This window comes from Sphaerodactylus townsendi, linkage group LG01 (assembly GCF_021028975.2).
Source record: "Sphaerodactylus townsendi isolate TG3544 linkage group LG01, MPM_Stown_v2.3, whole genome shotgun sequence".
Taxonomy (NCBI): Eukaryota; Metazoa; Chordata; class Lepidosauria; order Squamata; family Sphaerodactylidae; genus Sphaerodactylus; species Sphaerodactylus townsendi.
The window spans coordinates 90,433,200-90,457,303 of record NC_059425.1 but is presented as its reverse complement, the minus strand read 5'-3'; the positions used below and the strand labels follow the sequence as shown (position 1 = coordinate 90,457,303).

Below are 24,104 nucleotides of genomic sequence, written 5' to 3'. Positions count from 1 at the left end.
AATGCATGGCAGCTCTGAAAAAGGCAAACTCTATGCTGGGGATAATTAGGAAAGGAATTGAGAATAAAACTGCAAAGATTGTCATGCCCTTATATAAAGCAGTGGTGCGACCGCACTTGGAGTACTGTGTCCAGTTCTGGTCGCCGCATCTCAAAAAGGATATTGAGGAGATAGAAAAAGTGCAGAGAAGGGCAACAAGGATGATTGAGGGACTGGAGCACCTTCCCTATGAGGAGAGGCTGCAGTGTTTGGGACTCTTTAGTTTGGAGAGGAGGCGGCTGAGGGGGGATATGATTGAAGTCTACAAAATTATGCATGGGGTAGAAAATGTTGACAGAGAGAAATTTTTCTCTCTTTCTCACAATACTAGAACCAGGGGGCATTCATTGAAAATGCTGGGGGGAAGAATTAGGACTAATAAAAGGAAACACTTCTTCATGCAACATGTGATTGGTGTTTGGAATATGCTGCCACAGGAGGTGGTGATGGCCACTAACCTGGATAGCTTTAAAAGGGGCTTGGACAGATTTATGGAGGAGAAGTCGATTTATGGCTACCAATCTTGATCCTCTTTGATCTGAGATTGCAAATGCCTTAACAGTCCAGGTGCTCGGGAGCAACAGCCACAGAAGGCCATTGCTTTCACATCCTACATGTGAGCTCCCAAAGGCACCTGGTGGGCCACTGCGAGTAGCAGAGAGCTGGACTAGATGGACTTTGGTCTGATCCAGCTGGCTTGTTCTTATGTTCTTATGTTCTTAAAAGTTTTATCAATAACAGCAACAACAACAACAACAACAACAACAATAATTATGAAGAAACGTCAAAAATACATGTGTGCAGAGAATAGGGAAATTATAGCTTGCTACTACCCTGTTTCCCCGAAAATAAAACATCCCCTGAAAATAAGACGTAGTAGAGGTTTTGCTGAAGTGCTAAATATAAAGCATCCCCAGAAAGTAAGACATAGCAAAGTGTTTGTTTGGAAGCATGCCCGTCGACCAGAGCATGCAGCTGTGGAGCGGGAAAAAAAGACATCCCCTAAAAATAAGACATAGAGCATCTTTGGGAGCAAAAATTAATATAAGACACTGTCTTATTTTCGGGGAAACATGGTACTAATCAACCCCATTGAAAAGAGGATGCCTCAAATGAATGTACCAAGTTTGGAAAGAATTTTTTTTATTTTTTTTTAAAGTACATTCAAAACACAGACAGATAAACTGTATCTTGCATTGGACATTACTTAGAAAGTTCTGTCACTTGTAAAAGAATTTTTGCTATTTTTTCCAAGAGCACAAAATTCACCCAAACACAGAAATTACTGAGCAAAAATTTGCAGATCAAAGAAGATTTATTGAAAAGAACAAGGGTTTTAGTGCACTAGAGCTAGCAGAAATCCAGCAGAAAGCACATGTGTTGAAGACATACCAAGCAACACTCAAGGAAATTCAACAGAATTGGCAACAATTCAAGGGCTGCAAGGACTAGAGACAGAAGATGAAGAGGAGGAAGAAACAACAATACTCACGCCTCCAACCCAAACAATCTAAAGTTCCAAATTGACAGAAAAGCAAGAAGAACAATGCAATGCAAATGAACCATGCAAATGAGCATAGAAGATTGCCACTATTGAAGATTGTTCTAAGGAAGGATTTGCTCAATTCACTGAAGGATTCGAACAAGGTCATTGCTGGAATCCAGACAATATCACTGCATGAAACAAACCAGCTTATGTACAGCACTGCAGTAGCGATTACTAAACAGCTAGGGGCAAAGATTCATCACCCAGAAAGAAGGCTGAAAATGGGTATTCCAAAGTGGAAAATCAGACTGGAAAGAAAAATCAGCAAACTACGATAGGATGCCAGCAAACTGAAAACCATGAAGGAAAAGAAGCAGAAAAATGACAAAATCAAGGCAGACCTAGTTAAGAGGTACCCCCTTGACAAGAGGAAACTCAACGAAACAATGGAGGTAGTCAAACAATGACTAATGGCAGTTTCAAAGAAGATTGCAAGATTCAAAGCAAGGTTGCTCAATTCAAGCAGAATCAACTTTTCTGCTCCAACCAGAAATGATTCTACCAGAGTGTAAGTGGAGATGAGAAACAAAACACAGAAGAGCCAGACAGAGAGCAAATGATCAGGTTCTGGAGAAACATCTGGGACAACTGAAAGAACTACAATCAAAATGCAAATTGGGCCAAAGATATGGAGGCTGAACTGAGCAGCAACAGCATGGACAACCTGGTAATAACAACTAAAACAGTTGGAAAACGAGCAAAAAAAGTGAAGAACTGGACTGCCCCAGGCAGTGATGAACTACGTGGATTTTGGATGAAGAAACTGACCAACTTGCATGAAAGAATTGCCCAACAGTTGAACCAAGTGTTGCAAACAGGTCAAATTGAAGAATGGATGATAACAGGGAAAATGTTTCTGATAATGAAAGACCAAGAAAAGTGAGAAATCCCTAGCAATTACAGGCTAATCACTTGCCTACCAACAACCTCTAAGCTGCTTACTGGCATAATACAAGACCACCTAGAAGGAAAGGACTTGAGCCCCCTGTACAAAAAGGAAACAAACAAAACAGTAGGGGAACAAAAGACCATCTGCTCATAGATAAAATGATCCTTGAGAATTGAAAAAGAAAGAAAACCAACTTGCATGTAGCTTGGATTGATTACAAGAAAGCATTCAACCACACAGCTGGATAGTACATTTCCTAGAGATGATTGAAGTCAGTGAAAACATCAAGAAATGGGTCAAGAATGCAATGCACACTTGGAAAACAGAATTAATAGTCAATGGAGCAGGAATGGGGGAAGTCAACATCTGAAGAGGAATATTCCAAGGAGACTCCTGTCCTCACTACTCTTCATCATTGTAATGATTCTGCTCTCTGTAATTCTGAAGAAAACAGGTCAAGGATATCAGACAGCAAGAAATTCACCAAAAATGTCACACTTTATATACATGGATGACCAGAGGTGTATCTAGGCAAACTGGAACCCGGGGACATAACCTGAGTTTGGCACCCCCCCCCTCGGTATGGGTGGCCACCCTCCCCCACCACAACCAAACAATGATTTTTTGCACCAGCTCACAAAACACCTCCCACCCCAGCAAAACATACATGACTCTCTCCCCACCAATTCTCATTCCTAATTTTGTCCTCACGCCAACCCTATGAGGTAGGTTGTTAGCCGGAGAAACAGCTCCAAGCCACTGCAAGTGGCTATTAAGCATGTAAATCTCTCAAAAATCACCCCCAGCAAAACATTTACCAAACAAATGTCAGCATCATCTCTCACAAATCACCCCCCCTTCCAACAAAACATACATGGCTCTCTCCCAGAGGCATAGCTAGGGAAAATGGAGCCCGTGGCAAAATCTGAGTTCCCTCCCCATGGGCAGTCATCCCTCCACAAAAAAAGAGTGATTTTTTTGCACGAGGTCATCTCAAAGTCATAATCACATTATAGAACATGCCCCAACTCACAAATCTGCACACCCAGGGCTCCCTAGTTTAAACAAAATTGAAAGTGATGCTGTTGCGGGGGGGGGGGGGAATCCACCCCAAAACAGCATCATTTTCAATGTTGTTTAAATTAGGGAGCCCAGATTCATCTTTTAAATCCCCTATAAAGGAAGAATCCACTCCAAAACAGCATCACTTTCAATGTTGTTTAGACTAGAGAGCCCAGACTCTCCTTTTAAATCTATCTTTCAGGGAGAATCTGGGCTCTCTAGTATAAACAACATTGAAAATGATGCTATTTGGGGGGGGGGGGGATCCACCCAAAACAGCATCACTTTCAATATTGTTTAAACTAGGGAGCCCAGATTCACCTTACAGGGAGACATGCCCCTGTTGTGTCCATTATAATACCCTTACTGTCTTGCAGTCTGCTTTGAATTTCAAAGAGAAAGGTGGACTATGAATGAAGGAGAATGAAGAAACATACCTTGTGACAGTTCTGTTGTCATGTTGGGACCCAAAGGTTTTTTTCCACAGCATCAGTTATAAGGGGATCTCTCTAATATAAGTGGCCATAATGCCTTAGACTATTACTAAATAAACAACTCTGGCACTGGTGGCAACGTTACTAACATATAGTAAGTTAAAACTCCTAGTTAATTCCTCTGAATCTGTATTAAGTAGGAATAAAAAGCTGCTAGTACGGAATATTCATTTCTTTAAAGGCTTGATTTGAAAACAAAAACAAAACTGCAACAAAATGGAACACTAATGTCATTATAAAGCTTACTTTGCTATCTTTGGAAGTATTTTTTTCAAGTTTACATTACCACGCTGTTTAGGATTGCACAGGCAGGCTCTATTCAAATGTCGTGAACAAATTGTTCTCAGAGTGAACAAGCCTCAAATCTTTGGGTTTGTGTTGCCTCTCTTTTCTCCTCTTGTTTGTTGATTTTTTTTCTTATTTTGGGAAGTTGTTGAACAGCCCCAATCTGTTCTGTTGTCCTTATTCAGGCAGCTTAACAAACTAGGGTATCTTTCTTTCACAATAACTGGGGTTCTAAGCCAAGGTCTAGAATCCTTCTTCTTGGGAAAGAAACATACAATTTGATAACATACCCACTTTTGAACATCACAATAAATTTGATTTAGATTTCAATTAGATTGAAAACTTCCTAAAGCAGAATCTTCACTTGTGACTTTGCTTACAAGAAGAAGTAATGTGGGAGGGAACACTCAATTGATTTGAGGTCCATGGAAGTGTTATGGTATATGTAAGTATGTAGGTATCATGATGTGTTAATGCAACCCTTGCCCCAAGATTTGGCAGAATGAAAAGTGCAACTTTCCAAATCACAGTAACAAGTCAAAAGAGCATTTCCAGGTTACATTTTATACAATTCATGATGGAAGATATGCAAAAGCAAAAAGTTTTCCAAAGAAAACTTAATTGTACAATTCATTATTCTGTTCAAACTCAACCAGGTAAAAAGTTATGATTTAATTCCTCCCCTCCTCAAGGACTTTGTATCATACCTGTTTGAGGTTCCTTCTTCCTAAGTGTGGTGTCTGGGTACATTCTAAACATAACTTACATATCTTTTAAATGAGTTGTCCTTTTCCACTAAGACTGAATCTGTTGATAAGGACTTACCATTGGTTTGGGTCTGCCAGATAGCATCACTAATACCCCAGAGTGCAGGTATTATGAAGAATACAGCAAGATACTCTCTGTGAGGTTTCCAGAGTAGTAATGTTATTATACAGGCAAGATTGATAATTGCCGCTGTTGGAAAAGGGAAGATTGAGAAGAAACAATACAAGTTATATATGGAAATGGCCATTTTACAGAAGAAGAATTGTATTGTTGAATCAGACCAAGGTCCATATAGGCTATCATTCTGTTTCCAATAGTGGCCCCAGACCACTGGATGGCCATGTGGACCTTATCCTTATCCTGCTATTCCACTGAGCAATATTTGAAGCCTTCCTCCAGCCTAAGAGATTTTTAAATTGGACAAAGGCTCCTTAGGCTGAAGGAAGGCTTCTCAAAGGATGGCATGATCCATCCCAGGACCAGTCCAACCATGGGTTGCATGGCCATCTTGTTTTGTTTGTTCCCAGCTGTTGGTATTCTGAAATACATCCTCTGTCCATGGAAAGTTCCGTTATGGTGAAGAGCCACTGATTGACTTCTTCTTGAATTTTCCCTGTCCTATAAGGACTATTTCATACAGTCCCATTCAATCCCTGACATGAAAGTTATTTCCTAGGCATTTTTCTGCTGGAGTACATTTTAAATTTGGGATCCAAGTCAAGGTGTTGATTTAAACCCTTAAAGTCCTTAACTGTTTGGTACCCTCATACCTATGGAAATGCCTCTCTGGTTACAACCCCATCCCTCCTGCTCCCTTCAGTCATCCTCTAGGGGCACCTTGGAGGTGACAGGCCACAGGAAGGCTCAGTTAGTTGTCATGTGGAGAAGGACTTCTCAGTTGTGCCCCTACACTGTGGAACTCACTTTCAGGTGACACCTCGTTTAATTTCTATAGGGCACGCAAGGCTGAATGGTTTAGGTTGCACTTTGGAGCGTAATCCAGAAGTTTGGGGTGTTTTATAAGCAGCGTGGTACAAGCTACATATTTTAATAGTTTAATCTTTTAATGTTAATATTTGATATTTGTTAGCTGCTTTTATGTCTCAACTCACTTATACTGTTTTAAAGATGCAAGTTGCCATGAGACCCTTTGAGTGAGCAGCAATTTTAAAAAGCTAACAAATAAATAAAATAAACTGTTTTCATAGGCAAAGTGAAGTGTAAATATAACCAAGGAAGTACCTTTACGTCAAAATGTACCACAGTTTTGTTCTAATATTTCTACCTTACTTGACATATATGAAGTGCATGAGAAAGTAAGACCAATGGCCAAATCTGGTCTTTGGGTATGAGCCTGGTTTGTGTTCTCTCTTAGTTCCAAACCTGATTAATAGACCCATCAACCTAACCTGATGGGTTGTTTTTATGGTTGCAGTTATAAAAATCTATTTATTTCAGAACTGCCTCACTAGACAATTATAGAATAATAAACAGTTGCAGAACCACAACAAATATATCTATTGTTATGTTTAGACATGACGTGATCTTAAAAAGATTGAAAAAGATTGTAAAACCCTGGCTGATTTTAGCAAGACTGAATTTTCTTCAGAACATCAAGCTGGGAACATTTCTCATAAATCATATTAGATGTGAAGCTCAGAAGGTTCCATGAGAACAAAGGCCAGCAGAGCATTAGAAAAAAACCCAATAGATAGGATCTGACAAGTACTTCCCCACAGGTTGCCTTTCTTGCCTCCGTCTATGAAATTGGATAAATCAACAACTTAGCAAGCACACAGACTTATTAGCAGCCTTTGTTGAACCTTGCACTGAAAGGATGTAACAGAGGGACTTGTGGCGGAATAGGCACCCTGTAGTACAGAGTGGTAAATTGCAGTACTGCAGTCAAAACTCTGCTCACAATCTGAGTTTGATCCCAATGGAAGGCGATTTCAGGAAACCAGCTCAAAGGTGACTCAGCCTTCCATCTTTTCAAGGTTGGTAAAATGAGTACCCAGATTGCTGGGGGCAACTGACTGAGGAGGCAATGGCGAACCACCCCTTAAACATAGTCTGCCTAGTAAATGATGTAATGTCATCCCATGCTTGCACAGGGGGCTATCTTTACCAAATAGTTTTTTATTATAATGAGAAAACTCATTATTTATTTCAGATTCAAATATGTTTACAGTTGAGAACTTAGTCAAAGGCTAAAACAAGTTACAAGTGAGAGTAACCTTTTTCCCCCAAAAAGAATGGGAATGATCTTCCAGTTCTGTCCCACCCTTGTTTTGGTCTGAAGCAAAAGTTGCACCAGAAGCACTCTCACTTTCTGCAGGAAAAGTGAGAAGCACGGGGGGCAGGCGGGGGGGGGGGGGCAAGAGGAAGAGCATTGGGACAAAGAAATCTTGCCCTGATATAATTTCTCTCTTGGTGCACCACAGGGAAGAAACTTGTTGGGATGATATTTGTTCCATGATGTGCTTCCACTCCTGGCTCATGCCAAGGAGGAAGCATGTCAGGACAAAATTTCTTGCCCCGATGAGCTCCAGTTGCCAGTGTGCAGCAGCTGCCCCATGGTAATTGACCAATGTTTCTTTCCTTGTTCTTATTGTCGCAATTAAGTTGCTGAGTATTTTAAAAGCCAACTGTTGAATTCTGAAGCTCTAGAGGCCTAAGTATGAAACTGTGGAGGCCAAGTTAGAAAATGAGGTTAAATCTCACTGAAGGATATTGTTTCAGAAGAGATTTGTTCTCATTTGGCCATACACACTGTTCTACAGTCCAAGGTGGGCAGGTAAACATGTGCCTTATTGCTTGGCATATTGCCACTTAATTTCAGAAGCACTTCAATCACTCTTGGGTCTGTTCTGGAGATGCCAATGGATAGAGGGAGAGTGGGAAAGACTTGTTCTCCCCAAGAAAACTGGAGTGGAGCTCTCTTGGGACTGGAAGAAAATCAGGGATTTTTATTTGAGATGAGATGTCAAAATTAACATGGTGTACAACTTCTCAGGACTCTTGTAGGATCACATAAACAAGATTGTGAATAATATTTCCAAGTTGTGAACAACCATTATTTCCATTATGTTTGGACATCTGAGGCTCTGTTTGACATGAGTATATAATAGACCTGTGCCAATATTCTGAACAACCATAATTGTTTCCTTTACAGCTCCATAGTTTGACTTTCAGCTGATCTTCTTTTGCCAGCTATTTATAAAAACAGTGTCCCATGATACCCTAAATGATGGGCATATCTAATTTGTCAGACCAAAGGGAAGCTTAGTCCTCAGTTAGCCTTTACATACCCAGTACAAATAGAGCTTTTCTGCCTGTGAACTGGGAAATCTTCCCAAAGAGCATTGAGCAGAGTGAATTTGTGGCTGAGAAGCAGATCATCACATAGCCAACATAATTTATCCCAAGGGCACAGGTCACATAGGACTAGAGAAAGGAGAAAGAGACAGGAAAATATTGTTATTCATGACAGCAACTTTGATTTTCTTGTTTGAGGTTAAATACATTCTGATAAGTGAATGTTCAGATGAAGTTAATTGTGACCAATGAAGCACAGTTCTGTGTGTTGCTAGGGAGCTTCTGGGTTTAATATTTGCCTGCTGTGCGGAGATGGAACTGTGACAAAGGTCTAGATATTTGACATAGATGGTGTCTGATCCAAAAGCAGCTGAAGACCTGGGAAGTGTGGTATTGATCAGTAGCAGAAATCATTTACTTGATTTTAGTAGTGACAAGAGTGTGGTTAAGCATCACATGGTTTCTTTTCTAAGTTCACTGGTACCTGAGAATGATGCATTTCAAGTTTAAACAGAGACTAGAGAGGAAACATTAGTGCCAAATTGGGGCTCAGAAATGAACTGCATCACTAAGATGGAAATAACGGCACTAGAGTCAGCTAGGCCATAATTGCGACAGGGGGCAAAGCACATGGTGCGCTCCAGAGCAGTGAGCATGCATGCCCTGGGCCGGCCGGCTGAGAATGCATGCCCTGGGCTGGGCAGTTGAGCCACACTCGGCCTGATCATGTTGGGGCCCAAGCACAAGGGGTGCAGCATGCTCCCTATCTATTAGGCAGCATGCGGTTGCTCCGGCCTTTTTCGATGCCTGGAGCAAACTGAACCAGCGCTTGCTGTTTTTGGGGAGCTAGGCCATCTGAGAGGGCAAGTTGAGGCTTGCCAGTGGAGTTTTAGTATTTGTGGACTGGGAGTAATTTTCCCTCCCTCATTCCCTCTTACTGTCTTGTCAGGAGGTGGTTCGGTTAGCATATGGCATTGAAGAAATGCAGAGGGGGACGTGTAGTCGCCAAAACGGCGCAGGCTCCAGTGGGGGAAGGAGCAGCGAGTGGAGCTCTGGGCATTTAGTCTGGTGGTGTATCCAGGCCCTGTACTAGGCCGCTTATCCTATTGCATGTGTATTTGGGGTAGTAAGCAGGGGATATAGTAGTCTTGTGGCTCTTTACGTTGATGGTAATGGCAAATGTGGCTGGCTGTGAGTAGTGGAATGAGTACCACATGGTAAGATTTTACTATAGAGCACTATTAAATATGTATGTGTACAAGATGAAATATAACTACACAACAATACAAACAAAAGAACTACATAGGAACCTCATATCCAATATAAAAGATAATACCTTGCAGTTATGGTAACAAAAACCAAAACACACAACAACAAAAGAGAAAAGGGGGTGCTTCCCTCTAAGATGACTGAGGCTTCGCATGTTAATTTCTTTTTTAAACATCATCTGATATAACTATTCAAAATTTTCATGTAAGGACCTCCACCCATTAACGACATTTTTTAACAAGCTATGCTCTTCAAATTCCACAAAATAAATCATAAAACATTTTCTAGCAGTGGTTTGAATCCACGGGAGCATTTCTATGGACTGAAGGATTTCTGTCTGAAGATTGCAAGTTTTTCCATTTTGGTCTACGTCAGAAGAGGGCAACCAAGAAAGTTATGCTCCATGGGCAGAAGCCCTTCTATTCATGGAAATGTTCCAATGGAACCAAGTTAATACAGTGTATTCATGCATCTGATCCTGAGAATGTCCTGTGCCTTGTAAATGCATTGCTTGAAAGTTGACTTTAGGAAGCAGGGACTATCATGAGGATCTCATGGAAAAGGGAAATCTCATCCCTCCATTAGCCCCCATCATCCTCTTTCCCACATCCACCCATTTGACTCAATTTTCTTGTCTCTACTGAACATATTTTTCCTCCAAGTTCCACCACCTCTTTCCTTCTATACTTCCACTATTATAGCTGCATCTCCATTCTTCCCTCTCTACCTCCTGCCACTGCCTCTATCCTTCTTTTCCTCCTCCTGCTCCCATTTTCCAAAAGGTTGCCTCATATGAGAAAGTCTCACTAGTTTTCTGTAAAATGTCTGATCTTGGGTTTTCTGTAAGATATGATGTCTGTACAAGCAGAGACATAGTTTCAACAGCTGGGGGTTGTTCCGTCTTTATTTTCTGATTTTTCTGGAAAAGTGAGTGTTCCTGTCAGGTTGTAAACCTCTCCCCCATCCTTGAGTTGCCCCAACTTGTGGATTTTATTATCTGCATGAGGAAGCCATGTTCACAATTACATATATAAATGTAATTTGCTGGTGTATTCCCAGAATGTGGAAGAGGCCTATAGTCAATTCAAGATTAAAAAAAAATAGTATGGCAGATTTAGCAGAGAATATCCTGAGCCTGTAATGAACACACATGAATAATTCTAGTAGGTGAGATAACAGTGAAAAGGATGGAAGAAGCAACAGGAATTTCACTTGCATTTTTACCTTGGTATAATCACCAGCAAGAAATCCTTGTTCAAATCCACTGTACATGGTCAAAGGAATCAGGAGACACTGGCGCACATCTTTAAGATGTCGGAATGTTGCCAAGAAAGTGGAACGGAATGATGGTATTTTCTCTTTTTTGCCCTCTTCTTTGTTGGCTGAGATTTGATCCAGAAATACAGCAACCAGCGACACAGCAAGCACCCCACTACCTTCAGTTTCAATTACAATAACAATATGAAAATCAAAATGTGAGAGGAAATTGATTTAACAAAGTTCAGTAGTGGGCTCAGATCACTTGATAAACATGTGGCCCTGTAATGTGGTGATCTATTGATTGTCATTGGTTAATCAAAATATTGCTCAAGAGAAAGTCATAGTGGTGACTTTCCATCTTTGTTCTCAGTCAGTGTAGAAGCAGCATGTACCTTAGCTTAGAGAGGACTGTTCATTGTTTTTCTATCTATGTAACCCTTCCCTTCTGTTTTTAGTTGAGTGTATCTTAAATTCACCTGCAGCATCTGTGATTATTTTGCTCTGCTCTCTCTCTCTCTCTCTCTCTCTTTCTAAACAGTCCCTAATTTGAGTCTTAGATGCAAAGGTATTTAAACATAATCTTCAATATAGGCACTTGTCATACATGTTCCCTCTGTTCAGCTGTGGCCTTTGATTTATGACAACTGGAAAAACCAGCTGTGTATTTACATAAGGAAAACTTCTTGCCCTTTTGGGCGAGATCAGAGGTTGCACAGATGTCATTATGAAAGCCACACCTTTGCAACTGTTATCACTGGAAGAACATGAAACTGTGCTCCAAGTGTCTGTCTACATATTTAATTACAGTCTTCTATAAAATCTATGTAAAGAGGAAAATTACACTTTAGAACTAGAATGTTAAGCTTTACTACGGTACTGGAGAGCAGCTTCACATGCAAGCAGGTACCTCTGTATAATCTACAGGGTTCCCTTCTGTTTTTTTAATAGTCGAGTGTATCTTAAACTAACCTGCAGCATCTGTGATTATTTTGCTCTGCTATCTCTCTCTCTCTCTTTCTAAACAGTCCCTAATTTAAGCCGTAGATGCAAAGGTATTTAAATATAATCTTCAATATAAAGGCACTTGTCATACATGTTCCCTCTGTTCAGCTGTGGCCTTTGAGTTATGACAACTGGAAAAACCAGCTGTGTATTTACATAAGGAAAACTTTGTGCCCTTTTGGGTACGATCAGAGGTTGAACAGATGTCACTGGAGAGCAGCTTCACATGCAGGCAGGTACCTCTGTATAATCTACAGGGGAAACTAACATTCACAAGTGTTCAAGAGCCATTGAATTCTATTTTCACTGATCAAGTTGTCAGAAATTCTACATTGGAAACATATATTAACATTTCGAATATAATCTTCATTGCAAGATTTGACCCTGGAAGGTTTTAGATCCATACTGCCATGAAACTTGCAGGGTGACCCTAGGTTGACCCACGGGCTCAGTCTAACCTGACTGATGGATTGATGTGAAGAAAAAAATAAAAAGAAGATAAAGGAAGAATGATGTAGGTTACCCTGATCTCTTTGGATAGATAGTGAGAAGACAGACAAGTTAGCATGCCCTGATTGTTTTGATTCTGGAAAATTAAAATATGGAACTTCAAAGTTCAAGTATTATTGTGTGATATTTAACAAATACTGTTAAAAACAACATATGTCAAGTATAAAATTCTGTTAAATATAATTTCACAGGGTAGCTGTGTTGGTCTGTAGTAGAACATCTAGATTTGAGTCCAGTAGCTTCTTAAAAACCAACAAGACCAACAGCCTTCCTGGTCACACTGCATAGCCAACTGACACAGTCAGAATCAGACACTTCTTGCCAACTCTCTGGCAGATATTTTACATATGTCTCCTTCTGATATCCTTTGTCAATATTTATACATCATGCCCTATTTTAAAAATGTTCAAGTTTGTAAAATGAGAAAATAGGGTAGCTAAATCAATCCTGTAATGTTAAGGATAATTAAAATACATTTAAATCATGGGAATTTTGACAACTGTCCTGGTTTTTTACAGATTGCAAGAGTGTGGCTAAGCCAACTGAGCTTGTGAGATTAGTATAGCAAATCAAAGTTTATTCAATAAATTTCATTTATATACACTTTCCTGTATGTTTCATGAGAGATTCTGAGATCATTTACCTGTATAAATTCCAAGCAGAGTGTAGATTAAGGTATCACTTGGTTTGTTTGGACCCTTAGTGCCGTTTCTATCTAATTCCCCCAGGCAGTCATGTGCACCGCAGCATGTCAGATCTGCTTCTGAGATATCTGATAGTCAATTAAAAAAGGGAACTTTTTAGCAGTTAAAGTACAGGTCAAAATTAAGGCAATAAGAGACAACCAACTGAGATCATATAGTAGTGGTTTTTGAATGTATCCCAAATAATTCTGAGGGTCATTTCCTTCTAGACCAGGGGTAGGGAACCTGCAGCTCTCCAGATGTTCAGGAACTACAATTCCCATCAGCCCCTACCAGCATGGCCAATTGGCCATGCTGACAGAGGCTGATGGGAATGGTAGTTCCTGAACATCTGGAAAACTCCTGAGCCGCAGGGTCTCCTGCAATTCCTGGTCTTATTGTACCAAAGAACAGTAAACATCTTAGGCCATGACTAATCATGTTGAACCTGCCTTGAGGCAGTAATGTAATCAAGTTAACCTAGGTTTGGTTCCAGCCATTCCCCAACTAACATATACCATAAAGCAAAATAAGGCTTTATTAAAGAAATTTAAGAAAGGACATTTAAAAAAAGGCATATAGTTCAGTGTCAGTGAAATGCACAAACAAAGAAAGCTGACTAGCTATCTTTGTGGAGTCCTAGCACAGCACAGTTATTTTTAAGCCACAGGCCCTTTCCGCACAACAAATTTAGACCAGGTTGCAGCTGGGATAAACAAACCCAGCACAGCCCCAGGCTGTTCACATGGCTGGTTGTCCCATGAAAACCCACAACAACCTGCTCACAGAGTCCTCTCAGAACTCTCTCAACCCCCCCCCCCCAAATAGCAAAGTCCTAATGCCTACAGAATCTCCACCTCTTAAAATGGAGCCAATGTGGTAGAGATTTGAGGGGTCTCTTGTGTGGGTCTTATTCTGGATGGGGCACTTATTTCCTGCTGATGTGTCTCCTGAAAGGAACCAGCCAACTTAGCTGAAGTTTACATGAGAGGGGCAAATGCTGTGGGCATCCATTTGAAGGTGAACCTGATGCCCACAGAAATAATGCCCAGCCATGCAAACTTCAGCAAAGTTGGCTGGTTCCTTTCAGGAGACACATCAGCAGCCCTGCGGGAAATAAGTGCCCCCACCCAGAGCAAGACCCACCCCCAGAGCCCCCAATAAAATCTCCAGCACAGAGCCAGCTGGGTAAAACAGCAAGCCCCATTTAAGTCTATGGTGGGGAAAAACAATTTTTCCCACCATAGAACTTGCTGAAGAGAGCAGGGAGATTCTGTGCTCTGAAGTGGCTCCATTGCAGGCAATGGGGAATTTCTGGAGGAGTGCTGTGGGGTGCACATTTTTCAGGGTAGAGACACAAAACTTTCAGAGCATCTTCAGGAGACTCTCTTGATGACACCACCCAGGTTTGGTTAAATTTGCTTCAGGGGGTGGCAGGAAATGGGCCCTACCATTTTGGGGGCCCATAACATTGAACCCCCTGAAGCAAAGGTCACAAAACCTGGATGGTTTTATCAAGTGACTCTCTTGAAGATACCCTGAACGTTTTGTGGCATTACCTTGAAAAAGGTGCATCCCAGGGCTCTCACCCAAGAAATTCCCCATTGACAACAATGGAGTCAAAGCACTTCAAAGCACAGAATCTGAGGAATTTTGGGGGGGGGGGTGACTGTCAGGGGCGCATTTTAAAATCTACTGGCACCAACTTTTGGGGTCTCATACAGAGACTGATGATATCCCCCAAGTTTGGTGAAGTTTGGTTCGGAGGGGGCAAAGTTATAAACCCTCCAAAGGGTAGCCCCCATCTTCTGTTATCTCTCATTGGAAACAATGAGGGATGGGGTACCACTTTGGAGGTTCATAACTTTGCCCCCCCCCCCCGAATCAAACTTTACTATAGTCAGGAGGCATCATCAGGACAGTCTCTGGATCATACTCTGAAATGTTAATGCCTCTAGCTTTAAAAATGTGCCCCCTATAGGCCGCAATACAAAAACCCCCCCCCCCCCCCCAGCCCAAATACCTTGCATTCGGATTCGTTCATATTCGGGCAGGAGATATTCAGGCGATTTTTGCTTGAATATGCCCAAAATCGCCCAGATTCAGGCCAAATCTGGTATTTGTTGCATCCGAATCTCCACGCCTACATGCAAAGTCCCCCCACCCCAACCTGTGTATTATCCCACCCTTAACTTGTGTTTATTGGCCCATGCAGAAAGGGCCAAAGAGTTTCTAGAGTTCACTAAAACATCTTCTTTGCAGCAAGGAAGGGTAGGGAAAAAAAGGTTAAAGGGGTAATGAATGTTCTGTGTATCTGCACTTATAGAAAATGGCAAACCATAAACTCCTGACTTCAACCAATCATTGGGTAGTATCCAAGAACTTTCCAGGGTTACAGTGAGTTCCCTCTCCCCTACAAGATTTACAGATGAATGTGAGAGCTAATTAACAAGCCTAAGAAGATGTCCTTGACCAGTAGCCTCCAGTGTGAGGGTTGCTAACACCTGCAAAGAGTTAGGGAACAGTGAACTAAGCTGGAAAATTCCTTTCAGATGGATTTTCTCTTGACACCATGATATGTATGGTCACATTTTGGGTTACTACTGCATAAAAGAATGATAGCTCAACTTCCCAAACAGTTCCCTTTTGCAGGGTGAAACTCTGCCTTTGGGACCTGATCAAGCATGATGTTCACTTGAAGCTATCACTTCATAATAGCTACCAGAATCTTGGGCAAATTCTGCATGGGCCAAAAACAGCGGTGAGAAAACGGTGTGAAAATGGGGTAAAATGGTTTAAAATGGTGTAAAAGGGCTTGCACCATTTTCACACCGCTGTTTTTGGTCCATGTGGAATCTCCCTTGGACTTAGTTTCTTAAAGTATCTTTTAGTCTGGCCAAACAGTTGAGTTTTATCCATCATCAGTATGATATGGGTTATTAATTGGCTACTGTGACTCTTTCTCTCTCATATGAGCAAGTCACAGTTGATTTGCGATTACCAATAGGGTCGTTTGCCATTATTTGCCTCTGTGTAGTGATTCTGGACTTCCTTGATGGTCTCCCATCCAAATACTGACCAGGTCCAATCCAGATTCTAATATCTGACAAAATTGGCTTAGCCTGAGCTATCCAAATCAGAGCAAAATATGATGGTGGGAGAAAGTTCCAACAAGTCACAGCCAATTTATGGTGATCTTGTAGGGTTTTTGAGGCAAGAAATATTAACTGAGTGAGCAAAGATACCATCATCATATACTCCTGTGCGTTTTTTAAAAAATAAACTGCTTCTCATTTTTTCTTTGTTACTCCCTGTTATTTATTCTGAGCCATTCTACTTGACACTGGTTTCCAGTTTGCCAAGGTAGTAAGGGGGTGGGGGTGGGAATCTACTTTGCTGCAGCCTGCAGTATACTCAAGTCTTAAAGGGTAAAAAAAAAAGGGGGGGGAGATATCGTTACCTGTGTTAGGAGACTGGCCAAACACTAAAGAAGATATAAGATTTCCCCAGACTCCAGAAGATTGGAATATCAGAAAGAAGATTCCAAAATACTGGTTGATAATATCTTTTCCAATTTTTCCTGCTTTCTGTGCATATGAGTTACCAGCAATTGTGAGATAAGTGCATTTAGCAGACCAGAGAGGTGCTCCTCCTAGACCCAAGATCATAGACGTTGGAATCAGGGTATACCTGCCAAAACACGTTATTTAATTATGTCTTTTAAGCAGCAACTCACCTTAAAATACAAAAAGACAATTTATGAAAGTATTACATTGTTAATACTGAGTCATACAAACAATATGAAAGCCAACATAGTATAGTGGTTAGAATAAATCCAGGAGTCTCATATTTCCTAATCTGCCATGGAAGTTCATGGGCTGGCCGGCCAGCCAGCCAGCCAGCCAGCCAGCCAGCCAGCCTGCCTCTCTCTCTCTCTCTCTCTCTCTCTCTCTCTCTCTCTCTCTCTCTCTCTCTCTCTCTCCCCACCCCCCCAACAATGATGCAAGATACTTTGGCTCTCTGTTAGGGAGAGAAGCAAGGTACAAAGTAAAATTCTCACTGTGCCACAGATCAAAACGTATCTTGCCATGACATGTTTCTGAAGATGCCAGCCATAGATGTGGGTGAAACGTTGGAGCAAAAATAACCAGACCATGGCCACACAGTCTGGAAAACCATGGCAGCCAGAACATTCTCATACTTTATCATTATCCATTTTTCCCCAGTAATTCTGTGCTAAGACTGACAAGGAAGTAGACCATATGAAATATCCACCACCATCTCATTTTTATCATTCTTCCCAATTAGACAGGACATAATTTTTGATCATACTCATACTTAAATAAAGCAATATTTAAAGAAGTCCCCACAAACTATTCAAGATTTTTAAGCATGCATGAAGTTATGAGAGAAGGTTTAAATCCATTGTGAATTCTCAAGTATTATTAATGGGAAAAGTGAGTAAGAGTAGACAGAAATAATATGAAGTTCTAGAACACTGTTCTCCACACATTCATTAAGCGCAGACTATGAGCCCAGGCACCTTGGGAGTTTGGAAGAAATAAGCAGTTAACTTTCCTCACTGGTAAGGAAGAGATATTTAAATCCTATTGAAAGATGAATTTGCCTCACACAAATGAGAATAAATGACTGGTAAGAAAAGGCTTTGAGGAGGAAGAGGTTTAGTGGTTAGAATGTAAGAAGACTCAGGTTCAGATTCCTGCTTCGTCATGGAACTCACTAGGTGGGGGATCTGGGTCAGTCACTTGTAGATGGATTCTGCACAGGTCAAATATAACAGGAGTAGGACATTATATAAACCGTTTGGGGGGGGCACTTTGCACAGGTCCCATTTCTATGACTTTGGCCTGTTTTGTTCTCCTCAACCCATAATTTTTGAAAATCACTAAACTAGCGATTCTTTTGCATGATCCAAGGTTGGCGATGCTCCTGTGCAAACACAACAGGCAGGAGATGCTTTATTTCCCTCCCTTCCCCCGGTTCACTTTAGGTTCTGTGCCATCCACTGTCAGGAACAATCCGCCTGCTCACCATTCTGTGCAGATCATTCAGCATGTTGTAGGCAGATTCTCTGAGCACCTGACAATGTACTATGTCTCCCACAGGAACGTACCACCTATAGGAACATGGGGTAACCCATGTCTTGGGGCGCATGCTTTTCGGTCATGTGAGGGGGCACCAAGTGCTGTCCTTGCACCCAACCTCTCCCATGGTATGGCAACCTGACCGGTGCCCGGTGGCTCCCCCTGTGTTGGGGCGCCGCTCACCGGTACCCAAGGCCACTCCCAGCCATGCAGCTGGAAGGCCTCTCCCTTGCCGGGGGATCGTGCCGGCACCCAAGGCCAGGCCCAACTGCAAGGGGGGAAGGCCTCTCCCCCACTGGGGGATCATGCCAGTGCGCCAGTCTCTCCCCCACTGCAATGCCCATCCAAACTGCCTCCTTCCCTCCCCAGACCCTTGGGGTGGGGCTCGTAGGTGGGGGTGACTCAGATGGGCACCATGTTGGCAGGCCACCTCCTGTGCCACCCACTGCAGTGCCCTGCTCCTCTGCCTCCCTGCAGAGCCTGGGGAGGGCAGGAGGCAGCACACAGGAAGGCTGGGGGCAGCTCGGACAGGCGGCCTGCCACTGCAGTGCCCGTCCAAACCACTTCCAAGCCCCGCCCCGAGCCCCACCTCTGAGCATGGGGGTGGTGGCAGGGCACGGGCTGGGGAGGCACCTGGAGCAGGTGATGTCCCCAGGCACCATTTTCCCCAATACGCCTCTGGTTCTCCAAGCATGTTTTCTCCCTGTGGCAGCAAGTATGACCATCACATAGATCTAGAACACCATGTTCATTATTGCCCAGCCATTGCAGAGAGGTCCCTTTTTCTTTTTCTTTTATGTGTTGCACATGGGCAGATACGCAGGTGCAGCTGATAGGATTGTGGGACAATTGGCGTTGTGGGTGTTCCTTTCTGTATGCCTGCACAGCTACGCATGTGTTGCAGGAAATTAAAAAAGGTGAAGCATCTCCATACGAAGGTGCAAAGGCAACCCGATTTATTTCCACGGGCACCAATTGCTCCCTGAACAGGTGAAAGGCACACATGTGAATGGGAAAAAGGAAAACAGGTTCCTTGATAACAACTGCAATTCATTATACATATGCCATGCAGTATCCACCTTAGCCTGACATGCCTCATATACCATGAAATGCAGGACAGAAGAACTATGTATGGATGAAGGGTGGGATTTAAATGTACTATGTTGATGATGCTAACAAGGATCGATGATTTTTTTTCTATGTAGTTGTTGCATGTCTTCATTACATGAGTCCAAGTTATATTTTTTTTGTTCCTGTAGTGTACTTAGGCAGAAATGAAGGTGTCAGAATAACAGAACACTAGGTAAAGCTGTTTTTCTCCCTCACACCTCATTTTTTCAAGTATAAATATACTTAAACATCAGTTGTTAAATGCTGCATTTACTGGCTCCCACCTAGCTCAATGTGGCTCAGGGCTTTGTTTACTGAAGGAAGAGAAGCTAGTGATTACCTAGGCTACAAAAGTACTAGCTGTCCATAAGCCCAGCTTAAAGAATATTCTCTACAATACGTGTTTATTCTGCTTTTTCACTCTTGGCCAGACTGCTTACCAAAAAGTCTGGCTATGCTTAGCTGTTTTGTTCCAGTGAAGGCTCATGGAAGTGTAGTGGAGGGAGGGACACACAGAAGATAGCACAGATCAGAGAAGCAAGGGCAGCAGCTGACCTCAGTTACATGTCGTAATCTAACAGAATGGATGGAAAACTGAGATAGGAACACCTTCTAATTACTGGAACAATTCTAAACTAAAGCCAGTCTTCTATCTCTCATCACTTAACAAAGACCAAGTTAGAAGGCTGTCCTCCATTCCTTACTACCTCTTAATTTTTCATAATCAGGCAAGAAGATGATCAGTCTTGAATCTGTAGAAAGAAAAATGGAAGCCAGGCGAGAAGGGAAAAAAACACACACACACACAGTTCAGAATGCTTCTGCTCTCCTCTTACTTCAAGTCAAAGAAGGGAGCTGAACCAAGAGGTGATAGGAAGCATTCAAATGTGTTCTCTTCATGACACCAGAGTGACATGTTCTCTTCTCTTCTTCTCTGTCATTAAAATGTGTTCTGTCAAGATTGTGGATGGCAACAGGAGTAGAGTTCTAAGTCTTGGTGGCAGTGATGTAGGTATAGATTTTTAATGGGTGGGTTTGGGGAGCAAGGCTCAGGGGGTGGGAACATGCCCCCACCCACCCCTGGGGGCCACTCAAGCAAGCCAGACATGTAATGGGGGGGTTAAACCCGTGAATCCCTCCCCCTTACCTACATTTTTGCTTGGTGGGCTTGTGTTCTAGAGGGCCACTGACAGCCCAGAGCAAACTGTACTATGCCTGAGAATCACTGGCAGTGCTCCAAGGGCCACTCAGCTTAGACCTAAGAAGCAGCAATGATGGCCACAGGCTCATGTGATGACTACTCCTATTCCTTTTCCACCAGTGGCAACATAGGAGGAAAAAACAGGGGATCCTCCCCCATCTCTCCAACTGACCGGGTCCTAAATGAGCAGTTCCTGCATCATAGGGACTCCTTGGCTTGACTTTCCCCCAGGAGATTTTAACATCCTCGAACTGTCCCTCAGAAAAAGCATTAACTTAGGCTCTACCCATAAAAACAAGATATTAAAATTCTGGTCCTGCAAAATCATTAAAAAAATTGTGACGTTCAAATTCTGTGATGTTATAATCATTCAGTGAACAAGGACCTTCCGTTAAATATTTTCACCTTGGATTTTGCACGAGCATTAGGGTTGCTAACTTTTAACCTGATCCAACTAGCTGTATTTTAATGTTGATTTAATCAGTTGATCTGCAGCTGATACCGGTTCCATGCCACGAAATGGGCTTCAATGGCCCACTTCTATTTATGAAGTCTCTGTTAAAGGGACAGGACATTTTTTCCGGGCCAATTGGCAACTCAATGTGTTTCTATAAAGTTGCCTTGTACTGAACCAGACCACTGACCCATCAATGTCAGGACTGTCTACTCATATTGGCAGTGGCTGTCCAGGGCCTCAGAAAGAGATCTTTCACATCACCTGCCACCTGATCCTTTTAACTGTCGATGCTGGGGATTCAACAAGAGACGTTTTGCATGCAAAGCAGATGCTCTACCACTGAGCCATGGCCCCTTAGATGGTGATTTCTTTCTACATGTTCATTAGGTTGACAGTATTTTTCAACTACCCCCCTCCCAGCAAAGGCTACAGATTTCATAGGAAACAGACTGTCAGTAATACCAGCTGGCATAGAAGTTGCCCAAGGAGAAAGCAACGTAGCAGCACATGGAGCCTACAATGGTCCACTTGCATCCAAATTGCTTAATGAGCATTGGTGGGAGAAACATGGAAGACAGGATAAGAGCTCCATAGACAACACTCAGAGAGGCAACACCCAGGCCTTTTTCAGAGTGGAGACTGCTCTGTAGAGACAAAAATGCAACAGAAACAAACATTTAAAGCAAGCATTTGGAGACTTTGACAAGGGCTGGAATGAGGGGCAAGAAAGCGCTTTCATTTATTGACTGATTTTTATTTTACAAAATGTATACTACATCTTCCTGCTCTTGTTTACTACAGACATTAGAGAAAGAACCTGGCCTGGGCAAAAGAGGAATTAAGAAACTGGTCAAAACAGGAATTAAGCAGAGCCAGCCTGCTCATAGAACACCTAGAAGCCTAATGGAAATGCAGTGCTCCTGATAGGGTAGGGCTGTGCAATTCTAGAAACAAAGCATCTTGGACAATGGGGAAAGAAAGGCCCACTCCTTTCTTTTCTTCTCTACTTACTAGTGGAGGTATGGGACTCTGTGCTTTAGGAACATCTTTGCTATGAAAAAGGTGCTTTTTCCTTCAATCACTCAAGTATTTATGGGGAACTAGGGGCCTTTCCCCACTTACCTTCTGCTGCACGCTACTCAGGGGGCACTCCCCACTACAGGGGTGGTGACAACGCAGCCGCCCCGACCCTGACACTGTCGCGCCTCCTCAGCGTGCGTCATTCCTGGCGTTGGAGAAAACTGCACCTTTTGACGATGGGGAAGCCAGGGCGCGTGCCAGAAATGACGCGTGCAGTGAGTAGCGTGCAGCGATGGTGGTAGAGGGAAAAGTAGGGAAAGGCCCAGGGTGCCCACACTCTTTCTTACAAGACACAAGACACAAAAGGTGAGCTGACGAGCATTCCAAATTTTGCAAGTAACATGACATTTTTGTTTTCCTTCTTGGTGTACCTAAACTTTATGAGTTTCTTGGAGCTATATTAAGCTCATTTTAGTTTTTTGTAGTTCATCTTTCAATCTAAATTGTAACTCCACATGCCTACTTCAAAGCTACGGTTCATTTAAGATATCTTTCCTGTATAGTCTGCCATCTTCCTAGGAGAAGAAGTGCCATAATTAAATCCTCTCACCTGTAGGCTCTGGAGCCCTCCATAAGCAGTAAACAGAAGCAAGAATCCAAAAGAGACAACAAGAATATTCTTCAGATACTTTTCCATTTGGGATTGAGTCAAGATGAAAATACAGCAGTTTAAGGTCCTCAGAGAACCATTCCAGTTGAAGAGAGTTCAGGGAAGTTGGAGAAAATAGCAGCCAATCTCAAGTTTCACCTGTAAAGCAAAAATGTTGCATTAGCTATTCAGATAACTGTCAATGAACTTTAGCTTCTGTAATGCTGAAAAAAATAGACCCTTATTACTTGTTCACTGGCAGGACTCCAGAGACAAGATTTTTATCTGCATTAATATGTACGACTTATAGTCAGCTACAAAATAACTTCCAATGATGAAGCAAATTTTTATATTGCCCTTATATAGTATAGCATGGCTTTCATGTCAAAGTGCATGAAAGGAAGAATGTAACTCCAAGATATGGGTGGGATAAAGTTACAGATTAGTTTTAAAGGGTAAAGATCACAAGGTTGCTCAGAAGGTTCAGTACCAGGATTATTAACCAAGACTGCGTAGCACTTTAATAATCTAGAATCTTATTGGATAGGATAATGAGAGACAGCAACCACAGCAAATTTTCTGTGAACAAAAGTTCGGATAGATTATGTAATTTCGATCCCAGTTAGTTCTGGAGGAACTTTGCATGTTGACTTGTTTTAATGGCACAACTCAGAGTTAAGTCCTATTGATTTGCTGTTGATTGCTATGGGAGGGTTAAATGCACATGCTCAAAACTTTCCCACTGAAATGAAAGGGATTTTCAAGTGCATAACTCTTACTAGAACATGGCCTAATGTAATTCCTCTTTCATCTGTTTTCCATAAAGTCTGTTTTTATGTCAAACCACCCTCGTTTCAAGGTTGTTTTTAATGGCTACTGTGTTTGTTAATTCTTTGTCACAGCTCATTGCCAGGCAGTTTTATATCTCCCTTCCATTCTCCCTCACAGTGGTGGTGGGAGGCTGGGTTTTTTCCGGAGGCTCTCCGTGGAGCCATTTTTGCTAGTGGTGACCATTTTGTAGAGCCTTCTTTGTGTGCTCAACAGGACTCATGGTGGATGCCATTTTGAAAAGGTCTCGACAGCCATTTTAAGGAGCCTTTTAAAATAAGGGCTTGGGTGTGAAGCCAGCTTGTTCTCCCATCCACCACTTTGTTAAGTTTAAAAAAAGCTAGTTATTGCAGCTGATCAGCAGGAGTGTGTGTGTGTGTGGGGGGTGTCTTCTGCGAGGCATTCATTATATGGATATAGTTCAGAGTGACTTAGCTAATATACCCAATACTAACTAAGAGTTAAGAGTTATTGACAGTGAATAGGTGTCAGACCTTAGTCAGTACGGTTCCCCCTCACCTGGATGGCCCAGGCTAGCTGGCCTTAGTGAGATCTCAGAAGCTAAGCATAAAACAAACACTGAGCAGCCTCACCTGTCTCAGAGCCTGA

General features: G+C 42.2%; 1 protein-coding gene across 4 annotated transcripts in view; it reads right to left on the bottom strand.

Moving 5' to 3' along the window:
• UNC93A (unc-93 homolog A) overlaps positions 1 to 24,104 on the bottom strand; it is a 50,642-nt gene that overhangs the window by 11,918 nt on the left and 14,620 nt on the right. For 2 of the 4 annotated variants that reach the window (XM_048487412.1, XM_048487392.1), the window contains exons 1-8: positions 22,916 to 22,993; positions 22,629 to 22,826; positions 21,461 to 21,642; positions 16,586 to 16,815; positions 13,086 to 13,214; positions 10,895 to 11,106; positions 8,395 to 8,530; positions 5,141 to 5,272 (exon numbers count right to left, since the gene is read on the bottom strand). In XM_048487412.1, coding sequence (XP_048343369.1) covers positions 5,141 to 5,272; positions 8,395 to 8,530; positions 10,895 to 11,106; positions 13,086 to 13,214; positions 16,586 to 16,815; positions 21,461 to 21,642; positions 22,629 to 22,715 — 1,108 coding nt within the window. In that variant the 5' untranslated portion in view covers positions 22,716 to 22,826; positions 22,916 to 22,993. Of the gene's footprint in view, positions 1 to 5,140; positions 5,273 to 8,394; positions 8,531 to 10,894; positions 11,107 to 13,085; positions 13,215 to 16,585; positions 16,816 to 21,460; positions 21,643 to 22,628; positions 22,827 to 22,915; positions 22,994 to 24,104 lie in introns of those variants that run through there. The other 2 variants (XM_048487405.1, XM_048487399.1) reach the window with 1 other exon arrangement.